This window comes from Leptinotarsa decemlineata, unplaced genomic scaffold (assembly GCF_025532065.1).
Source record: "Leptinotarsa decemlineata unplaced genomic scaffold, Ldec_3_MD MMD2_tig00000882_RagTag_RagTag, whole genome shotgun sequence".
Classification (NCBI taxonomy): Eukaryota; Metazoa; Arthropoda; class Insecta; order Coleoptera; family Chrysomelidae; genus Leptinotarsa; species Leptinotarsa decemlineata.
The window spans coordinates 18,107,100-18,126,802 of NW_027412556.1; the positions used below are offsets into that span (position 1 = coordinate 18,107,100).

The window sequence follows — 19,703 nt, forward strand, 5'->3', positions numbered from 1 at the left end:
ACTGTATTTTCGAAAATAACGAATACAGATCGAAGATATTTTCTGATATTATAGAGAATATTAAGGTCTAATGAAAAAGTTTTTGTCGGGAGTGAATCAAGGGAAACATTTCCAGTGGGCGAAGAAACGGAAGTGTTTATGCTAGGTCATTTTGAAGCGAATCGTAAAAGTTTCATACAAGATTGAATGAGGGCCAGTGGGTTGTGTTCTGGAACTATCCAGAACATTTCGACAAAATATAATTTCGTGCGGTATGAATACAGACCTACTCAGTGCCCTTACCTAGAGACCGAGAAAGACGAATGACATTTTACCGAAAGTTTAGAAATGCTAAAAACGCCAATCCTGATTTCTTAAGACTAATTCTACTCGTATGGAGAGACGCATCTAATTCTAACAATTTGAGCATGTATAATAGGCAAAATCATCATTACTGTACTACTGAGAAGCTTATGCGGAATCTTCCTCGAGTCAAAAATAATTGGTGCAGTTTTTGACGACGGTACTTCAACAGGTGAGCGTTATGTGGGGATTTTTAGAACCAGTTTTTTGAACGAATACTTCGATAATTTCAAATGAACTGATCTCCAGAGAGCGTTTTTCAACAAGACGCTGAAGGAGACGTTTGAATTCGTTATTTTTCGTTTCAGATTATAATAACCTTCCGAATTCAGAAAAGAGTTTTGGCAATCGATTGAGGTAGAGATATACAGGGTGTTTCATTTGAAGGCAATACATTCTTTGAAATAAATCGGAAATGCGACGACGTTCAATTGTTTTTCTGTTAGCACCTCGTTAATCAGCAAAGAAACATTATTTGTTCTTCAATCCAACCGAACTTGTACCTTCCATATCAAACAAAGTGAAAGTGCCGACTTGTGTTCGACATGCCTGATGAAGCTATTCTATGGAGAAACACGTGTTGCGTTTTTGTAAAACGGTCTAGTGAAACAATGAAGTGTTTCTTGAATACGTAAGTTATAGATTTTCATCTAGTATCGGCCAATTCCATAATATAGTGCATTTTTTTATGCCCCCCCCTTTTATTTTTTGAACGAGTCAACTTCAAAAATTTAAATTTGTGATAATGAAACAAATGTATGAATACTTTATTTTGAAGTGAAACTGACAGATAAAACTTTCAAGATGTCGACTGGGCGCCATCTGGGAAAAAAATTAAATGGAAAGGGGGGTCATGTGCCACATTATTTTGAAGCTCTTGACGAATACTTCAAAACCCTTGAATATGAACTCAACATCTTCATCTACTACAAAATGGCGAAATATTAAATACTTTCCTGAAGACAAACACATGAATATCGATATTTCTAGAAATATCCCTTTTTATCTGCCGTATGGCAAGTCCAACAACCCGATAAGGTTTGTTAAGTTATTTTTTTGTTTATAAAAACGACAAAAAATGTCAGTACGACAATGAACATCATTGTACAGTTAGAATATTCTCATTTAGTTTTCGGTTTCACTAGTAGAAAGGTACCTACCACGTCTACAATCTCTAAAATGGTAAATTGTCGTCCATTGCAAGAAAAAATTTAAGCAATTTTTATTGACGATGCGACCGAAAGGATTTTCAATGAACGTTTTCCGAATCATCCTATCTGTATAAAATAATTGAGGAAACTTGTATTCAACTTCACAACTAACGGTAGTGTACATAACAAAAAGCCCCCAGGTCATGCGTCGATTCCGGAAGAACAGCCAGTTCAAATAATTGGTGTGATGATAGTAAATCCTGAACAGTCTACTTATTCCGTCGCGAATGTTTTGTGAGGTGTCTCCTTCTACTGTGTGGAAACTTTTGACGAGGATTAGGTATCATCCATACAAAATTAAAATGGTACACCACTCAATTGAAGATGACCCTGATCGAAGAACAGAATTCTGCGAGATCATGACGGAAACCATTGCAAAGCATCCTACCAATCTCCACAATATTTGTTCTAGTGACGAATGCACATTTTTTCAAACGGCAATGTTCACAGACAAAATTGCCGTTATTGAAGTGACACCAACCCTCACGTTTTCCGGGAAACATATACCCAATATCCAGAAAAAAATTAACGTTTGGGCAGGAATATTGGGAAACCATATTGTAGAACCTCTATTTATTAATCAAAATTCAACAAGCGAACTGTATTTGTATATGCTGGAAACTACTGAATTCGATATGGATATTGTATTCCAACAAGATGGAGTACCACCACATTACTCCAGACAAGTAAGAAACTCTTTGGATACTACTTTTTCCGGTCGTTGGATTGGCCATCGAGGTCCTACAGAATGGCCAGCCCACGTGCCAGATTTGACACCTTTGGACTTTTTTTTATAGAACTATCTGCAAAAGGTGGATGAAACTGAACCTGCTTCAATATTGGATATACGGCAGAGAACAATAAATACTTGTAGAGATATTGACGTTACTGTATTCGAAAATGTTCGGCGTGAAATATCGGATAGACCGTTCATATGCCAAGAAGTTCAAGGCAACCATATTGAGCATCTTCTGAACTGACCTCAAGCTTATAACCTCATATAATGTAGTTGAATGTCAATTTATTCAGGCAATTATTAAAAGTTCCGCCATTTTGTAGTAGTTGAAGATATTGACATTATATTTCAGAGTTGTGAAGTATTTGTCAGGAGCTTCGAAAATATGTATCACAAGACCCCTATTTTTGTTTAATTTTTTTTCCCAGATGGCGCCCAGTCGCCATCTTCATTTTTTGAGTTGACCGGTTCAAAAAAAAAAGGAAAGGCACTGTATATACATAGGGAAAAGATTGAAAAAAAATTCCAGATTGTGAAATTGGCCGCGGTGGTAGTGCGCCCGACTCACGATCGGAAGACCGTGGGTTCGATTCCTGCCTCGACCAGATATTTTTCTCGAGAGAATTTATCTGGCTCAAGCCGGGATGATTCTGCAACCGTGTTAGGAATCACACGTTAAAAGGTAAGCCCTCGTTAGTCCTTAGCTCGCACACGTTTCTCAACTTCTGGGAGTTGTCGTTCATATGGGGGCGACAACTGATTAACGGAAAAACAGATTTCAAACAGATAATTGCATAATTTACAATTTTGGCCCAACTCATTTAAATGATTATACTCGATGTTTGGCTGAAAAATGCAGAAAACCCATGTATGCTAACTTTGAACTTGAATATTTTTTTGCAGATGAGGGATCGACGAGAACTTTTTATATTTCATTTATAATGGTATGTCGAACATTCGTACCCATTTTCACACCTATGCGAATTATCGGTACATTCCACCTATTTGTGAGTTAACTTGACCAAGTTACGATAGGAATTCAAAATTCCAAGAGCTTTGGTTCGAAAACTGAACCATGCTGAAAAAATTTCAAATCAAAATCTGGCATTTGTTTGCTATTTCAACGTTCTATTACTACTTTTAGAATAGTCCCCCGTATATTACAGGATAACATTGAATGAAATCGTTGTCACCATGAAATATAAAAAAGAATCTCTTGTTCATCGTCAAAATATATGACAAACTGAATTAGTGTTTCGAACGGAAATCAGAAGTGAACAATTTCCTTTGATTAATTAGATTGTTTGTGAGAGTTTATTAAAAACCAAATTTATGTAGTACACAGCTCTCGCGTGATTTACTGCCAAAACTGATGATATCAACGCATTAGCTGCTGTTCAAACATTTGTTTTTGATTTCTGTCGAAAATACATTACTCGACTTGTATGTTGTAACACTAAAACAAATATAAATGCAAACTTGGATTATTTACACAAATTTGTCAGTGTGAATATCAAGTGGATAAATACATGAGACAGTTACCACCTAAGGAAAGAAAATGTTTGCATAATATGTTCACTATCCACTCGAAGTCCATCAGTAATCTTATTGGATAGATTGAGATAAATAAAAGGAAGACCTATAAATTATTGTGGACGGTAATCATACATTATTCCTTCAAGATTGTGAAGGTATCTGAAGTAGGTATATGAACCTTAGAGACTCTCTTAAATTTTTTACATACCTTGGAATTCGAAGGTTGACCTCGTTCATGAAATGATGAAAAACAAGAAGAGATGTATGTTTAGGTGGACTGTTGGAAAAATTCGGGGAATATTCAAATTTCGCGGGCTGCGTACATTCGATTAGTGATTTTTCATATTGGTACACTTGTATCAAGTATATGTTCACAGTTTCAGCTATTTAGCATGGTTGAATTTTAGGTGAGAGGCATACATGTCAGAAGTGTTTTGCGTGTTCAGCAATTTTCAACTATCGAAAATAATGATCAAAGAATTTGCATCAAATTTTGTGAAAATAATAGAATGAAATGCTCGAAAACACTTGAAATATTGCCAGTGGCATACGGTGACTATACTCTCGTCACACCAGCACATCAACAACCCATGAAAATGTTGAGAAAGTTACGAAAATTATATAGAGAATCCACTATCAGAGGAGTTACTGAGGATGTTGGCATATCGATTGGCTCATGCCATACAATTCATTCGGAAAATTTGGAGATGTAGCTCATGTCGGCGAAGTTCGTTCTGAAATTTTGACCAAAAAAACCGTCGCATGAGAATCGTTAAAAATTGTTGAATGACGTGAACAGAGCTCCAGAATTCTGGGTTATATGGTTATGACATCCAAACAAAAGCACGTCAAGTTCGATCAAATGTCAAGGTTTTGCTCACTGATTTCTTCGATTATCGTGGCATAGTGCATCAGGAGTTCTTACCACATGGTCATACCAAAGTAGAATACAACCAGTAGACTCTCTTACCACGTGATCCGCCCGAGATGCAGAGGACCTTCAATCAACCACTCTTAGTGCGTTCAGTGCTGTAGTATCGAAGGATTCGATACTACAGCATGGGCATCGGATTAGTTATGATAAACGGTCGAAAACTGATATTGTATTTAATTTATTCGCTGTTTTTATTATTGTTTTTAGTTTTTATAGTTGGTTATTCTTCGCAAAGCTTTATATTAAGGTAAAAGTACATAATTACGGAGTATTAAGGCGTCTATCATATTTAGGAAGATTTGCAGCTATACAAGAAAGTTGAGCGATTCAGAAATTTTTGAGAAGATGAAAAGGTCTTTACAGATTGAAAATATATATAACTAAACCATATTGAATTGAAGGGGTTATATTTTTATGAGTGATTAATTTTTGGGAAAGAAAGTTTTTGGCTTTCTACTACTCCATCTGATACAAAAAAAAGGGATGAGAGAATCTTCCAAAGAAAAGAAGGAAGTAATCAATTTGAAACTCTATACATGAATGTGTGGATCATGCAAAGAAGTAACTTTCAGACACAAACTGAAAGAAAGTCCTCCTGAAACAGCTACTTTCATATAAACATTGAATTACACGAAAGAAAATAATTCTTTCGAAACAAATACTTCTATATGAACACTGAATTATACAGAAGATACTTTTCTCTACTTAGTTTGTATTTCAAATATTTGTTGTGGAATAAGAATCACATATCATTCACATGAGTTCTACTTTGAATGAATGGTAATAAATTGTACTCACATAGAACACTGTCACCCTCACTGGTATACACCGATGTTTCGCCTTAAGACATGAATGAAGTGTGTGTATTTTCTATAATGTTATCCAATTTGGTACTGAAGAGCCTTAGGGCAAGTGTCTTAAGGCGAAACATCGGTGTATACCAGTGAGGATGACAGTGTTCTATGTGAGTACAATTTATTACCATTCATTCAAAGTAGAACTCATGTGAATGATATCTGATTCTTATTCCACAACAAATATTTGAAATACAAACTAAGTAGAGAAAAGTATCTTCTGTATAATTCATTGTTCATATATAAGTATTTGTTTCGAAAGAATTATTTTCTTTCGTGTAATTCAATGTTTATATGAAAGTAGCTGTTTCAGGAGGACTTTCTTTCAGTTTGTGTCTGAAAGTTACTTCTTTGCATGATCTACACATTCATGTATAAAGTTTCAAATTGATTAATTCCTTCCTTTCTTTGGAAGATTCTCTCTTCCTTTTTTTTTGTATCAGGTGGAGTAGTAGAAAGCCAAAAACTTTCTTTCCCAATAAACCATATTGTATTAATTTTTTAAATGATTCATGATATTTTTTGGAACATCCTGTTTGTCCATAATTGCGTAACAAAATTTTGCTTTGAATTTAATTTTGTAAATAGTTGCGCCTGATTACGGGATATTTATAAATTAAGTACTTCTGTATCTACAAACAAAAAAAGTGACTGATTTAAGGGTAGAAATAGACAAAGCGAAATGTACTTTCGAAAGGATACATTTATTCAATGTTTATTTCGAATAAAGGAGTGACTTCATTTATAATACTGAGGAATTTTCCCTAAAAAAATTTCATACAACTTAGTCAAAGTCAGGAAAAGGAAATACACCTCTTTTGTTGACAGGAACAGGACAATCAATTTTCTTCACTACTTCTTCAGCATGATATGCTGAAATATCATCCTTTTCAGGCTAACACCAACTAACAAGCTCATTGAAACAACCACTGATTCCACTAGTGTTCAAATTCAGGTAATTTGTGGTTTTCTAAACGTTTTTCACATACTTCAAATTCAAATTCAATGGAATTTTTGAAGGTTTGCTGTAACTGTGTCTGCGAAGAGACATTTACATTACTTTTGCCAGCTCATGAATCTAATTCATTAGTAGGAGACTTCGATAATTTTGTATAATCCACAGCATTTTCATTGAATGGATATAGTCCAGTCTTGCGAAAGCCACTTTTGATTATATTCGGTTTTAGATTCTCTATAATGAATTTTTCAAGAATTGACCCAAAGTCTTGTCTTTTCAGGCGATTGCCATTATTTTCCATTCGCCAAGAATAAACATTTTTGCTCCAAGCATTCTTCAAGTTGTGAAATAGTGCGAAATCCATAGGTTGCGTGCTATATATGGGTGGAACTAGGCAAAAGTGCAACAATTGTTTCATTTCCTTTACAAAATTCAGTCAGGTGAATAGATAAATGAGAGACATGGCCATCAAAAAATAATACCACTGGTTTCTTTATATTCGCTTTGATCAAAAATGGATTATGCCGTGCCTTGACACGGCCCGAAGAAGCCATTGTATGGCGAACCACGTGTTGCGTTTTTGTGAAATTGTTTTGTGAAAATCTCACGATAAAGTGTTTTTAGAATACGTTAGTTATGGATTTTCATCAAATATCGGCCGATTCCACCATAAAATTGCTTTATTATCAGAAAATTTAGGAATATGGGACAAATTCTGTACATTTTTCTGTAATGAGTGAATGATGGTCAATCTATCATTAAAATGTTAAATATTTATGTTTCTTTAGAAAAAACTGTTTTCAAATGATAATAAATCCCTTATATTGAGTAATTGGATCAACTCTTATGAACAATAAATACTATATAAATTTGATGTGTATATTTTTCATTACATTTATCTGAATTATTACAACTTCCGACGGAGATACACTCATTCAAAATACTCCAACATTATCACTCTTTACAAAACGAGGAAATTTTTTAATAGATTCAACTGTAGTTCCTAATAAACACAAGAAATTAATAATCTCGATTTTCCCTTATCGCGTGATGGCTCCCGAAATATGGGTCTCCAATATCGATATCTTACAAACTGCATCATGATAATTATTAATAACTATATATATTCAAAATAGAAAAATGTAATTATGATATAAAAATATATAACTTCAGTAATATTAAAGGAAGTTACAAAGGAACGTTGATATTAGTGCAATACCATATGAATATTTCCTTAGATTTTTATAAAAAGGAACAGCTTCATAGAGAATTTATGCGTATGAAAATCATATACAGTAATCTCAACGAACTACGGTTTTCCGTCATTTCAAAACAAATAAGCATTTCAATTATACTGAACGCAATTTGAAATGAATATAAAAAATAATTCTTTTTGATTTTTTCTTATTACGGCAATGTTAACGGAATATCATGTACGGAATATCATGAAATCAAGGTTATTTTAAAAAAAATGCATAATAATAATCGAAAATAGCTATAATATATTCCGTTCATGAAGAGTTTTTAATAATATAATTTATTTATATTGAAAATACTAACACACAACTCATTGAAGTCTTATGAAATTCACTTAGCTACCTTACTCGTCAACAGTACGTCTGCGCTATATTGATTACTATGTCGTTGCCGAAAGCAATATAAGGTTGATGTTTTTGCAATAGGGCTCTTTTGCTTCAAGGATAGATAAAGTTGATGTATGGTAATGAAAAGTCACATCATATTTTGTGTATTTGTTATTTTATGGTAAAAATAAAAAACTTCCGTAATTACGTACTACCCCGTAATAATTAACTTTTACCTTAGGTTTTAGCATTTCATCAATTCATTATGAAATCAGATCAATTTATTCGCAAAATTCCAAGATTTATGGATTTGCACAAGTTTTAACCGATGAAACTTGGTGCCCTCGGGCTATAAACCATAAAAGTTCTATAATGCAATACATCAAATCGTAAGCCACTGTGATATTGGATATGAAAATTTAGTCGAAATGATATGTTATCTTTTTCTGAAAGACAAATGAATTACATTCAGTTTGAAGACTGTTACTACAGACATTCAACGTGAAGATTTTTCAATTTGGTGACTTTTGTTTCACACAGACTTTATCAAAGAAATGAAAAGTGCTTGAAATAAATATACGACTTATCTCTATATACAATTTATTTTGCTTGAAAATCGGTTACATTGACTATAAAAGAAGAGCAGTGATTATGATGTGACAGACCATATTTTCGAGTAAAGTAGTAACCTCAACATTGATAATGGTTGAAATATCGTAAAAACAATAATAGTGAATAAAAACCTCGACATGAAATAACAATAATTATATTATGAATGTCATTCTACAAATGTTTACCTTGCCACCTTTTCCATTGTATGAAAAGTAGAACAATCTGGTGGTGACAAAGCATTCTACAGATTAAGATAAAAAATTCTTGGTTAGTAAATAGTCATTGTTTCATAGTAATGATAAATTACTTTCATGTCATCTGAGATTTTATGTTTTGAAATGATATGCTTATACTGCGCAACATTGCCCCCAACCTCAATATCTACCTTCCATTACATAATACGAAAAATCGAACAGACAGGTCCATCAATAGCTATTGATATCTCATTTGAAAATATAAGTTTCTCACACCATTAAATTTTACGTAAAACAGTGCTCGGAAATTCTCATAGAAAAAAAGATTTGACGGTAAAAAAGTTACAGCAACTTTTCGAAAATACACATTTTTGGAAAACATAATATAACTGAGAAACGATGATACTTATCGATATGCGGTATTCACCAATCAGTTTGTCATAAAATTTGTCCCTCAGGCAAAGCCAGTAGTTCTCATTTATCTAGTTCGAAAATAGGACTTTTCTTTCAGAAGTGTCCAACTTGACCCGCTCTGTACATATATTATAGTTAGTTACCATAAGCCAATTGTTACTTTTGTAGGGTTGAATAGAGATACTAATAATGTAATCCACAAAATTAGTATCATCATTTTCAAGCCACATTCCACATAATAAAAGAATATTACGTTCTTGCTTATCAAATTTTCATAATACTGTATATGTTTATCGCACACTCAATACTGTACGTCTTTCCGGCGAGAGAGGAGGAGCCTGCCTTAAGCTGACGTATGCGTGAGAGAATGAGAAGACGGACAGACTGGCGCTGTAACGCGTTTGGTAACGAAGCGGTTTATACCCTCGTTTTGAAAAAATAATCCCAGAGTACTAAATTAACAAGCTCGAATTGAAGTGTTGGGAACATATGCTGCAGAGCTTACTACCTTCTCACGATCAGTAGCATAATAGACGGGAATGTCACACGAAACTGTAAAAGCACCTAAAATACATACATTTATTCCATATAAAGTGCAGATTATTCACGTGCTGAATGGTATTGAAGGCACATCCGATACGATCTAGTTTCACCTCGCATAGTGGCTGCAAAATTTAAAAATCCACGAGAGACCGACTAGGAAGGCTATATGGGAGACGCTCAGGGAGTCTTCAGATAGGAAAATTGCAACCATTAGGGATACAGATAGTCTAGAGGAGGCAGTCGAACAGGTAAACGAGGCAATCATGAAGGCCTACCAGGAAAACTGTCCCAAAAACACCAAACTCTACAAAGGCAAAACCGTCTGGTGGAATTAGTACTTCGAAAAGCTGAGGCACGAAGTTCGAAGACTATTCAACAAAGACAAAGGAAAGCAAGACTGGGACATATATAGGAAAACACTTACGCAGTATAACAAAGAAATCTGAAAGGCAAAAAGAGACTCATAGAGGAGGTTTAGCATGGAGGTGTAAGAAACACCCACTAGTTTAAAAATACACCGAGTACTTGCCAAGGAAAATTCTACGAGCTAAGTGGGTTTCCTCAAAAAATAGGACGGAACCTACACAGAAACGAAAGGCTACTGTTGACAGCCCATTTTCCAGTGATATCGGAACCTGGGCTCTCTGGGTGGGGGCTTCCTTTCTCCCAACAAGGAACAGAAAGCCAACGGCATGGGGTTGGAGGCTGGCCACCGAAATCACGAGACCGGATAGGATCAGATGGGCGATCCAAAATTCAAACCAGGAATAGACGGTATCTATTTCATTCTGCTACAAAAGGGACTGCATGTCACATCTGAGCAGGATTTTCAGAGCCCGCGTGGCCTGAAAATATATTCCAAAATCATGGCAAGAAGTGAAAGTAATAGGCAGTAATAGGCAGAATATTAGACCAAACGCCGAAGTCACACAAACTTATCAGTCTAACGTGCTTTCTGATGAAAACCGGTGAAAGGTTACTGGACTGATACATAAGAGACGAAGGACGTTGAACGAAAGACCTCTTAGTGCTCGTATTCGTACCAGCCTGGGAAATCGACAGATTCAGCGATGGATGACTTGAACAGACTACTATCTAAGTCGGTGGACGATCTCCTCAGAAAGCTATCTGAAGAAGGCATATATTGCCTGGGATATGCTGACAATCTGGTGATAGTCACAAAAGGGGAATTTGCAGGTGTCATCTCGGAGCACAGATGGCACAAGTATGAGAACCTCTATACAAGGGTAGTGAGACCCATGATAACATACGGAGTAGTAACTTGGTAGTCAAGAACAAGGCAATCGGGTACGGCTAGGATACTAGGCGGCATACGAAGGCTGGCATGCCTAAATGTCGCAGGAGCCATGAGATCGACCATAATTGCAGCAGTTGAGGTTCTACTTAGACTTTCACTATAGCACATCTACATACAAAGAGAAGCAGGAGCGAACCCCAATCAGCCAGTCACACGGTGCAGAATACTTGAAACTGTACAATGAACTGAAGGCAGATCCAATACTAGGAATGCCCGTGGATAACACAGTTCCACAGTACAACTTTCGAAAATATTTCAAAATCATCATACCAAGTAGAGGGGACTGGCAAAACGGCCCACCTGTGAAAGCGGAAGAAACTTGGTATACAGATGGCTAGTAAGGAGTGGGAGCCGGTATACACGGAGGCAGAGCAAATACAAGAATCGCACTCAGCCTCGAACATGATACAACCATTTTCTCCGACAGTCAGACGGCAATTGAAGCACTCAGTTCATTTCAAGTTTCCCCAAGACTGGTGGGAAGCTGTCTGAGCGCACTCAAGGAGCTGAGTATCCAAAATAGGGCACTTTAGTTTGAGTACCAGGACATGAGGGTCACAAGGGCAACGAGGAGGCCGATGTTATAGCCCGTGAAGGCGCATCCAAGGCTATGAACCCTTCTGCGGGGTAGCGAAAGCATGGATGCAAGCCGAAATAATAGATTTCTGGAGAAAGCTCCTAGGAATGAGGCAGGCGAAAGACTTCGTAAAGAAATCATCGCCCAGATTCACGGAAGACCTGCTTAACCACAACCGTGAGGTTGCAAAGGCTGTGGTGGGTCTTCTAACGGGGTATAGCCGACTTAGGAAACATATGAGTAACATGGGTTTGACAGAAAAACCCCAATGCAGGTTCTGTCAAGAAGAGGGAGAAACCGCACTGCATATGCTCTGTGAATACAAAGCGATAGCAAGGCTGAGACGCGCAAGATGCAGGTAAGAGAAACCATAGACTGCCAGTTATATGAAGGGGTCATTGTCGAAGCTATGGAGTCTCGTCAGAGAGATCAAGCTAGACAATGAATCTCACAACCAAGGATCAACAATTGATCTGAAAAGGTCGCAGTGAATCAGACCATGGCCTAGCTCCTCGACAATCTAATCGAATTCTCGCGCTTCAAGAGGATGTTTATGATGAAAAACTAGAATTTTGAAAAACGATCCCGCATCAAGTCAATGCCAATTCTGATATTTTGTTAAATATCTGTGTTAGCGATAAATGCTCATTTTTACTGAATGGAAATGTAATGAGGCACAAATATCGCTATTGCACTGACGAACACCCTCATATTTTTCGAGAATGACTTACAAAATACCAACAAGTAGATGTTTTGGGATGGTATTCTTGGAAATGAAATTATTGGTCCTTTATTCATCGAAGGAAACTTGACTGGCAATCTGTAGGTTCTTAGATATACTTGAGAAGACCATTGAGCTATGAATGCAAATTAATGCAGACAGTAATGAAATATTGTGGGGGTATCTGTTATATTTCCAGCAGGACAGTGCCCCACCTCATTAATTTCGTTTCGTTCGAGAGTGATGCCCGGGTGATTTGTGTGGCGGAAGGGGAGCAATTGAGTAGCCTCTAGGATCACCGGATTTATCACCCTTAGATTTTTCCTCCAGGAACATCTTGAACCCGTCATTCATAAAACATATACTAATAATATTGGTGAATTCAAAGGACGAATCAAAGCATCATGCCGATCAATTCTTGGTGAAGTTTTACGAAATGTTCAAGAGGAGTTCGGAAACTAACTTTATTATTGTTCAGGTCGGGATTGACAATATTTTGAAAATGTTCTCAGATAATGCGTAAATAGAATAGAATGATTACACATGATTATAATGAAGTAATCACAGGTCTACCATTGTTAACATAAAGAATGTTGAGATTACAGTTTTCTTTCTTATGACTCGTCATATTTCCCAGGGCTACTCACTGGGTCTATTGAAAAGTCACCTGAACAAAATGGGGCAGGACAACAGAGATCTTCGCTGCAGCTTGATAATAAGAAGCCTTCAATTTATAAACAACCGAAATAATCTCAAGAAGGGAATGTAAAAACAGAAAAGGCTGTGAGCCCGCATTATTTGCCGGAGATTTGGAAGCAAGAGAAAAGTCAAACAAAAAAGGGAATGTGTGTACTTATGTACGCACGTAAAAAGTTATACTTCGTTTTTTTTCAGATCATTCATCGTTGTGATCATTCGTTCAAATTGATTTATGTATTATGTATTCCAAATATTTATTGAAATTTATTTTGATACTATATTGTATTGTGTATGGGACAACCTGACGACAAACTTATTATTCAAAACTTTGAGATTACTTTAAGGAATAAAAAGTTATTTCAATTCAATATTTGGAATAATATTTTAATAATCATTATTTGTATATATTATTGGTTTATTAATTTATTTGTACATTTATTACATATTGAATACAAATGTTGAAATTTATTTCAGTTGATGATGTAGATTAATAATACATACCGTCAACTGACCTCAAATTTTACATATGCACTCAAAGGAATATGTAAAAACCACTTTTATCACTTATAATCACAGTAAATTATTTTCAAATCAGTAAATTGTTCATAAATATCAGTCACCACGATATATTATTTGAAAATAGCAATTTGTAACAGATAAAATTGGCCGAATTCCCCAAAAAACTGCACATAAACGATATTCACTGCCAACAATCAAATTTCCACATTCCTCCGTTCTCCCAAGGACAAAATTATGAATCCCTGGGTATATATGAAATTCCATGCTCCGATTGCGATAGAACATATGCAGGCCAGACCAACAGACGTGTGACAAGTAGAGTATATGAACATCAACTTGCTGTCCGAAAATCAGACCCATCCTCAGCCCTGTCCAAACATCATCAAGAGACAGGACACAACATAGACTTTGCGAATACTAAGACCATCGCCACAGTGAAAACACTACAAGCTCGAATAATTCGCGAGAGAAACCCCTAATTTCCCGATGCTCACCCCCCACCAGGACGTCCGATGATGGTAATCACCCGAAGCCACGCCCCCACCTTTCCGCTTCAGTAACTTCCGTCGATATAAATACCACCGAGCACACATCGACACGCCAGTTCAATCCAAGGAGTAGGCAGATTGAGACTTCAGAGAGAACTCGTAACGTGACCTGTGGAGTAGGCAGCAGATTGAGGCCCCGGCGTCAAGCCACAAATTCTTGAAAATGGCTCCAATGTTGGAGCCGAAACGTCGAACACAAAATTCCAGGCACGGTTCAACCCGAATTCAAGAGCAACATAAATAATATATATATATATATATATATATATATATATATATATATATATATATATATATATATATATATATATATATATATATATATATATATATATATATATATATATACATATATATATATATATATATATATATATATATATATATATATATATATATATACATATATATATATATATATATAAATCAAAAATTAAACAATTTGTGGACACAACACTCAAAAAAGGGGGGCAAACCGCGGACACGTGTTTCTGGCTATTGGTCTCATCAGCGCGGTGCAGCCAAGTGTAAAGATGGGAAACACTTGTTTGCCGAAATCAGGAAACAACACAAACGCACGGAGTCAACAACAGGAGCCAACCGCACATTTGTGGTTCCAGTTAGAAGACCTAGAATTCCCAGGCTACATCTAACATGACCACGGAGGCAGCTATAGCTACCTGCGTGACATCCGGGTCCAGGATAAATACAAATAGAGATTTTATCGAGTGTGCATGATATAAATCAAAAATTAAACAATTTGTGGACACAACACTCAAAAAAGGGGGGCAAATCGCGGACACGTGTTTCTGGCTATTGGCCTCATCAGCGCGGTGCAGCCAAGTGTAAAGATGGGAAACACTTGTTTGCCGAAATCAGGAAACAACACAAACGCACGGAGTCAACAACAGGAGCCAACCGCACATTTGTGGTTCCAGTTAGAAGACCTAGAATTCCCAGGCTACATCTAACATTACCACGGAGGCAGCTATAGCTACCTGCGTGACATCCGGGTCCAGGATAAATACAAATAGAGATTTTATCGAGTGTGCATGATATAAATCAAAAATTAAACAATTTGTGGACACAACACTCAAAAAAGGGGGGCAAATCGCGGACACGTGTTTCTGGCTATTGGCCTCATCAGCGCGGTGCAGCCAAGTGTAAAGATGGGAAATACTTGTTTGCCGAAATCAGGAAACAACACAAACGCACGGAGTCAACAACAGGAGCCAACCGCACATTTGTGGTTCCAGTTAGAAGACCTAGAATTCCCAAGCTACATCTAACATGACCACGGAGGCAGCTATAGCTACCTGCGTGACATCCGGGTCCAGGATAAATACAAATAGAGATTTTATCGAGTGTGCATGATATAAATCAAAAATTAAACAATTTGTGGACACAACACTCAAAAAAGGGGGGCAAACCGCGGACACGTGTTTCTGGCTATTGGCCTCATCAGCGCGGTGCAGCCAAGTGTAAAGATGGGAAACACTTGTTTGCCGAAATCACTTGGCTGCACCGCGCTGATGAGGCCAATAGGCCAATAGCCTATTACGGTTGTTTCTCTTTTGCATATGCAATCTAGAAATGAATATCACTTGTCCTAAAAATAACATGGAATATGTCAACTCAATTAGTACACTTCTCCAGGCGCATAGGTTTTTGTTATAAATCAGTGACTGTTAATCATGAGATAAATTATTGTGATATTATGTTGACAAATCACTGATTAGCGCTTCATCGTCAATCCTCAACACTCTGAAGTAGCGATAGAAACAAATATTGACTGAATTAGCAACCACATAATAATTAATCGGAAAGGTAGGGAGATATACTTCGCAGATTCAGTTAATTCTACATCGTCAAAGGTGAAAGTTCTCAGTAGTTCGAAATGAATTCCCATAAGTTTAATTATTATATACTTCCTCAAAATAAGACCCCAAGCCCCTCTGGCAATAACTTTTTATGGTCCTTGAAGTGAGTATGAACTATAGTGGGGATTCTAAAACTCATTGAATTGCTCCCAACTCATTATATTAATCTCCATAACTGGGTTATTTATCTTAAAACCCACAGCTCAAACAAATTGAGATTTCTTCATAGTGATAGCTGAAAAGGTTCATGATATTCTTTTTTCAGTCCACCTGAGGAGTACACATATGGAGAAGAAACAGACGATGGAAGTGAGGAAGGTGAAGACAGTGAGTACAATAAACCAAGAAGACAACACTGGTCCAATAAACTTCAATTTGTACTCGCCTGTGTTGGATATAGTGTTGGTCTTGGATCAATTTGGAGATTTCCGTATCTTTGCTACAAAAGTGGAGGAGGTGAGTATTCTTATGTAGATATTTATCTCGAAAAAAAATACATATTATTATTAACTACATATTGCTTGGAAAGTTATCAGAATATTCATCAACATTCCTCTTTTATCAAATGAATATGCTTTGAGTATTGATGTTAATTATGAAGTCAGCATTATACAGCAATAGTTTCTCGTGGTATGAACGTATCATTACAGTTTACGAATTATACCAATATGAAGTTTATTCAATTATGGATTATAAAATACATTCAAAGTTTATGATCATTCGACGACAACTAACAACATTCAACAAGAGATAACAAACTAGGTATTTCAATGTGAATGCGAGATTTATCAAGAACAATTAGGATGATCTTGAGGTTATCATCAATGTATTGTAGATAGAAATTCCGCTCTTCCAAGAGCAATTTTTCAATTTGAACAAATTTAATTATACATTCTCAGGTAACATATGAACAGGAGGTGTCAGTATTCTTGTCCATCAAAATTATGAAATAATCATGGATAAATTGGAAAGCATGTGAATTACCTAAACCAGCTAAATGCATCGATTTAATTTTTCCCAATATACCTATCAGATGTGTATTTGTTTTGACCCACGATTACTTCATCGTGAGTATGAATGCTTAATGCACACAAGAATTACATCAACTCATGTAAAAAGATAGGATGAGAAAAATAACTGGCTAGATGTACTGTAGACAAAACAAGATTTATTATAACTGTACTCTTACAAGGTTTGAAACGTAATGAAATTTGAATTGAAGGGGTTATATTTTTAGGAGTGATTAATTTTTGGGAAAAAAGTTTTTGACTTTCTACTACTCCATCTTGATACAAAAAACAAGGATGAGGGAATCTTCCAAGGAAAGGAAGGAAGGAAGTAATCAATTTTGAAATAAGTAACTCTATACATGGATGTGTAGATCATGCAAAGAAGTAACTTTCAGACACGAACTGAAAGAAAGTCCTCTTGAAACAGCTACTTTCATATAAACATTGAATTACACGAAAGAAAAAATTCTTTCGAAACAAATCCTTCTATATGAAAACTGAATTATACAGAAGATACTTTTCTCTACTCAGTTTGTACTTCAAACATTCGTTATGGAATGAAAATCAGATATCATTCACATGCGTTCTACTTTAAATTAATGGTAATAAATTGCACTTACATGAAACACTGTCACCCTCACTGGTATACACCGGATGTTTCGCCTCAAGACACTTGCCACAAGGCTCTTCAGTACCAAATTGGATAACATTATAGAAAATACACACAGTTCATTCATGAATTACGATTTTTAATGTCACGGAATAAGCTTGATCTGCTTATGTCATCGATGACATCGTAATGTCATTCATTCACCTATTTGATTTAATCCCAGCCAAAAGGAATCTTATTTGAATTGAAGGGGTTATATTTTTAGGAATGATTAATTTTTGGGAAAGAAAGTTTTTGGCTTTCTTGATACAAAAAACAAGGATGAGGGAATCTTCCAAGGAAAGGAAGATTTCTTCTTTGGAAGATTTCCTCATCCTTGTTTTTTGTATCAAGATGGAGTAGTAGAAAACCAAAAACTTTCTTTCCCAAAAATTAGGGAAGATTCCCTCATCCTTGTTTTTTGTATCAAGATGGAGTAGTAGAAAGCCAAAAACTTTCTTTCCCAAAAATTAATCACTCCTAAAAATATAACCCCTTCAATTCAAATTAGATTCCTCTTGGCTGGGATTAAATCAAATAGGTGAATGAATGACATTACGATGTCATCGATGACATAAGCAGTTCAAGCTTATTTCGTGACATTAAAAATCGTAATTCATGAATGAACTGTGTCTATTTTCTATAATGTTATCCAATTTGATAATGAAGAGCCTTGTGGCAAGTGTCTTAAGGCGAAACATTCGGTGTATACCAGTGAGGGTGACAATGTTCCATGTAAGTGCAATTTATTACCATTCATTCAAAGTATAACTCATGTGAATGATATCTGATTTTTATCCCACAACGAATGTTTGAAATACAAAGTGAGTAGAGAGAAGTATCTTCTGTATAATTCAGTGTTCATATAAGAAGTATTTGTTTCGAAAGAATTCTTTCTTTCGTGTTATTCAATGTTTATATGAAAGTAGCTGTTTCAGGAGGACTTTCTTTCAGTTTGTGTCTGAAAGTTCTTTGCACGATCTACACATCCATGTATAGAGTTACTTATTTTAAAATTGATTACTTCCTTCCTTCCTTTCTTTGGAAGATTCCCTCATCCTTGTTTTTTGTATCAAGATGGAGTAGTAGAAAACCAAAAACGTAATGAAATTATTTTATAAAATGCAATGTTTCACATCGGTAGTTGGAGAAGGGGTTCAACTTGGTCATTGTGAGGAGGCTCGGATTAACATAGGTAGGAAAGGTCATAATAGCAGGTGAGTCCAAAGATAACGGACACAAGGAACAATTGAGGAATTGAAAATCTAGCCATTTGTAGCTTACAATATTTACGTGGAAAAAGGCCTAAAAATACGGGTTTCTTTGCTAAAGATATTTGGGAATATTGAATTTTATGAGGATAAGTGGATTAGAAAACACCCATACATTGGAAGACTAACTGGAATACACCGATTTGGAGACCCTTGAGAATAATGAAAATTAAATCATTTAAAAAAAAATTAGTTAAAAATACCTGAAATGAAAATAATGCCAGGCTGCTCTGTTGTACAAATTTTAGAGCTGGCAACCATAGGCTAAATACTAAAAATTTAAGATTCACAATTTACTTTATCATTACATCCATAAGTTCAAAGACAATTTGAGAAAATTGTCAAATATTATGAAAACGACAACGCTATCAATATAGTTATTGAATAGTTTTTATATGTATTATATGTATCTTACTGAAAATTCTCCAACAAAAATGACTTATGTTCAATTGTGTTTGAAGAATTATTTAATTATTTAAGACATTTGAAAAATGTACTCTTAAAAAAATCATAAAAAATACTCCACACTATGGTTTTTAGGAAAAACTGATGAAATTTCATGGGAAAGATTTTAGAAAGAAGAAAAAGAATATT

At 35.6% G+C, this 19,703-nt stretch overlaps 1 protein-coding gene across 4 annotated transcripts in view; it reads left to right on the top strand.

The window, feature by feature from the left end:
• Window positions 1-19,703, top strand: part of LOC111508246 (sodium- and chloride-dependent GABA transporter ine-like) — a 241,231-nt gene that overhangs the window by 88,546 nt on the left and 132,982 nt on the right. For 3 of the 4 annotated variants that reach the window (XM_074175176.1, XM_074175174.1, XM_074175178.1), the window contains exon 2: window positions 16,445-16,635. In XM_074175176.1, the coding sequence (XP_074031277.1) occupies window positions 16,445-16,635 (191 nt within the window). Of the gene's footprint in view, window positions 1-16,133; window positions 16,283-16,444; window positions 16,636-19,703 lie in introns of those variants that run through there. The other variant, XM_074175177.1, reaches the window with a different exon arrangement.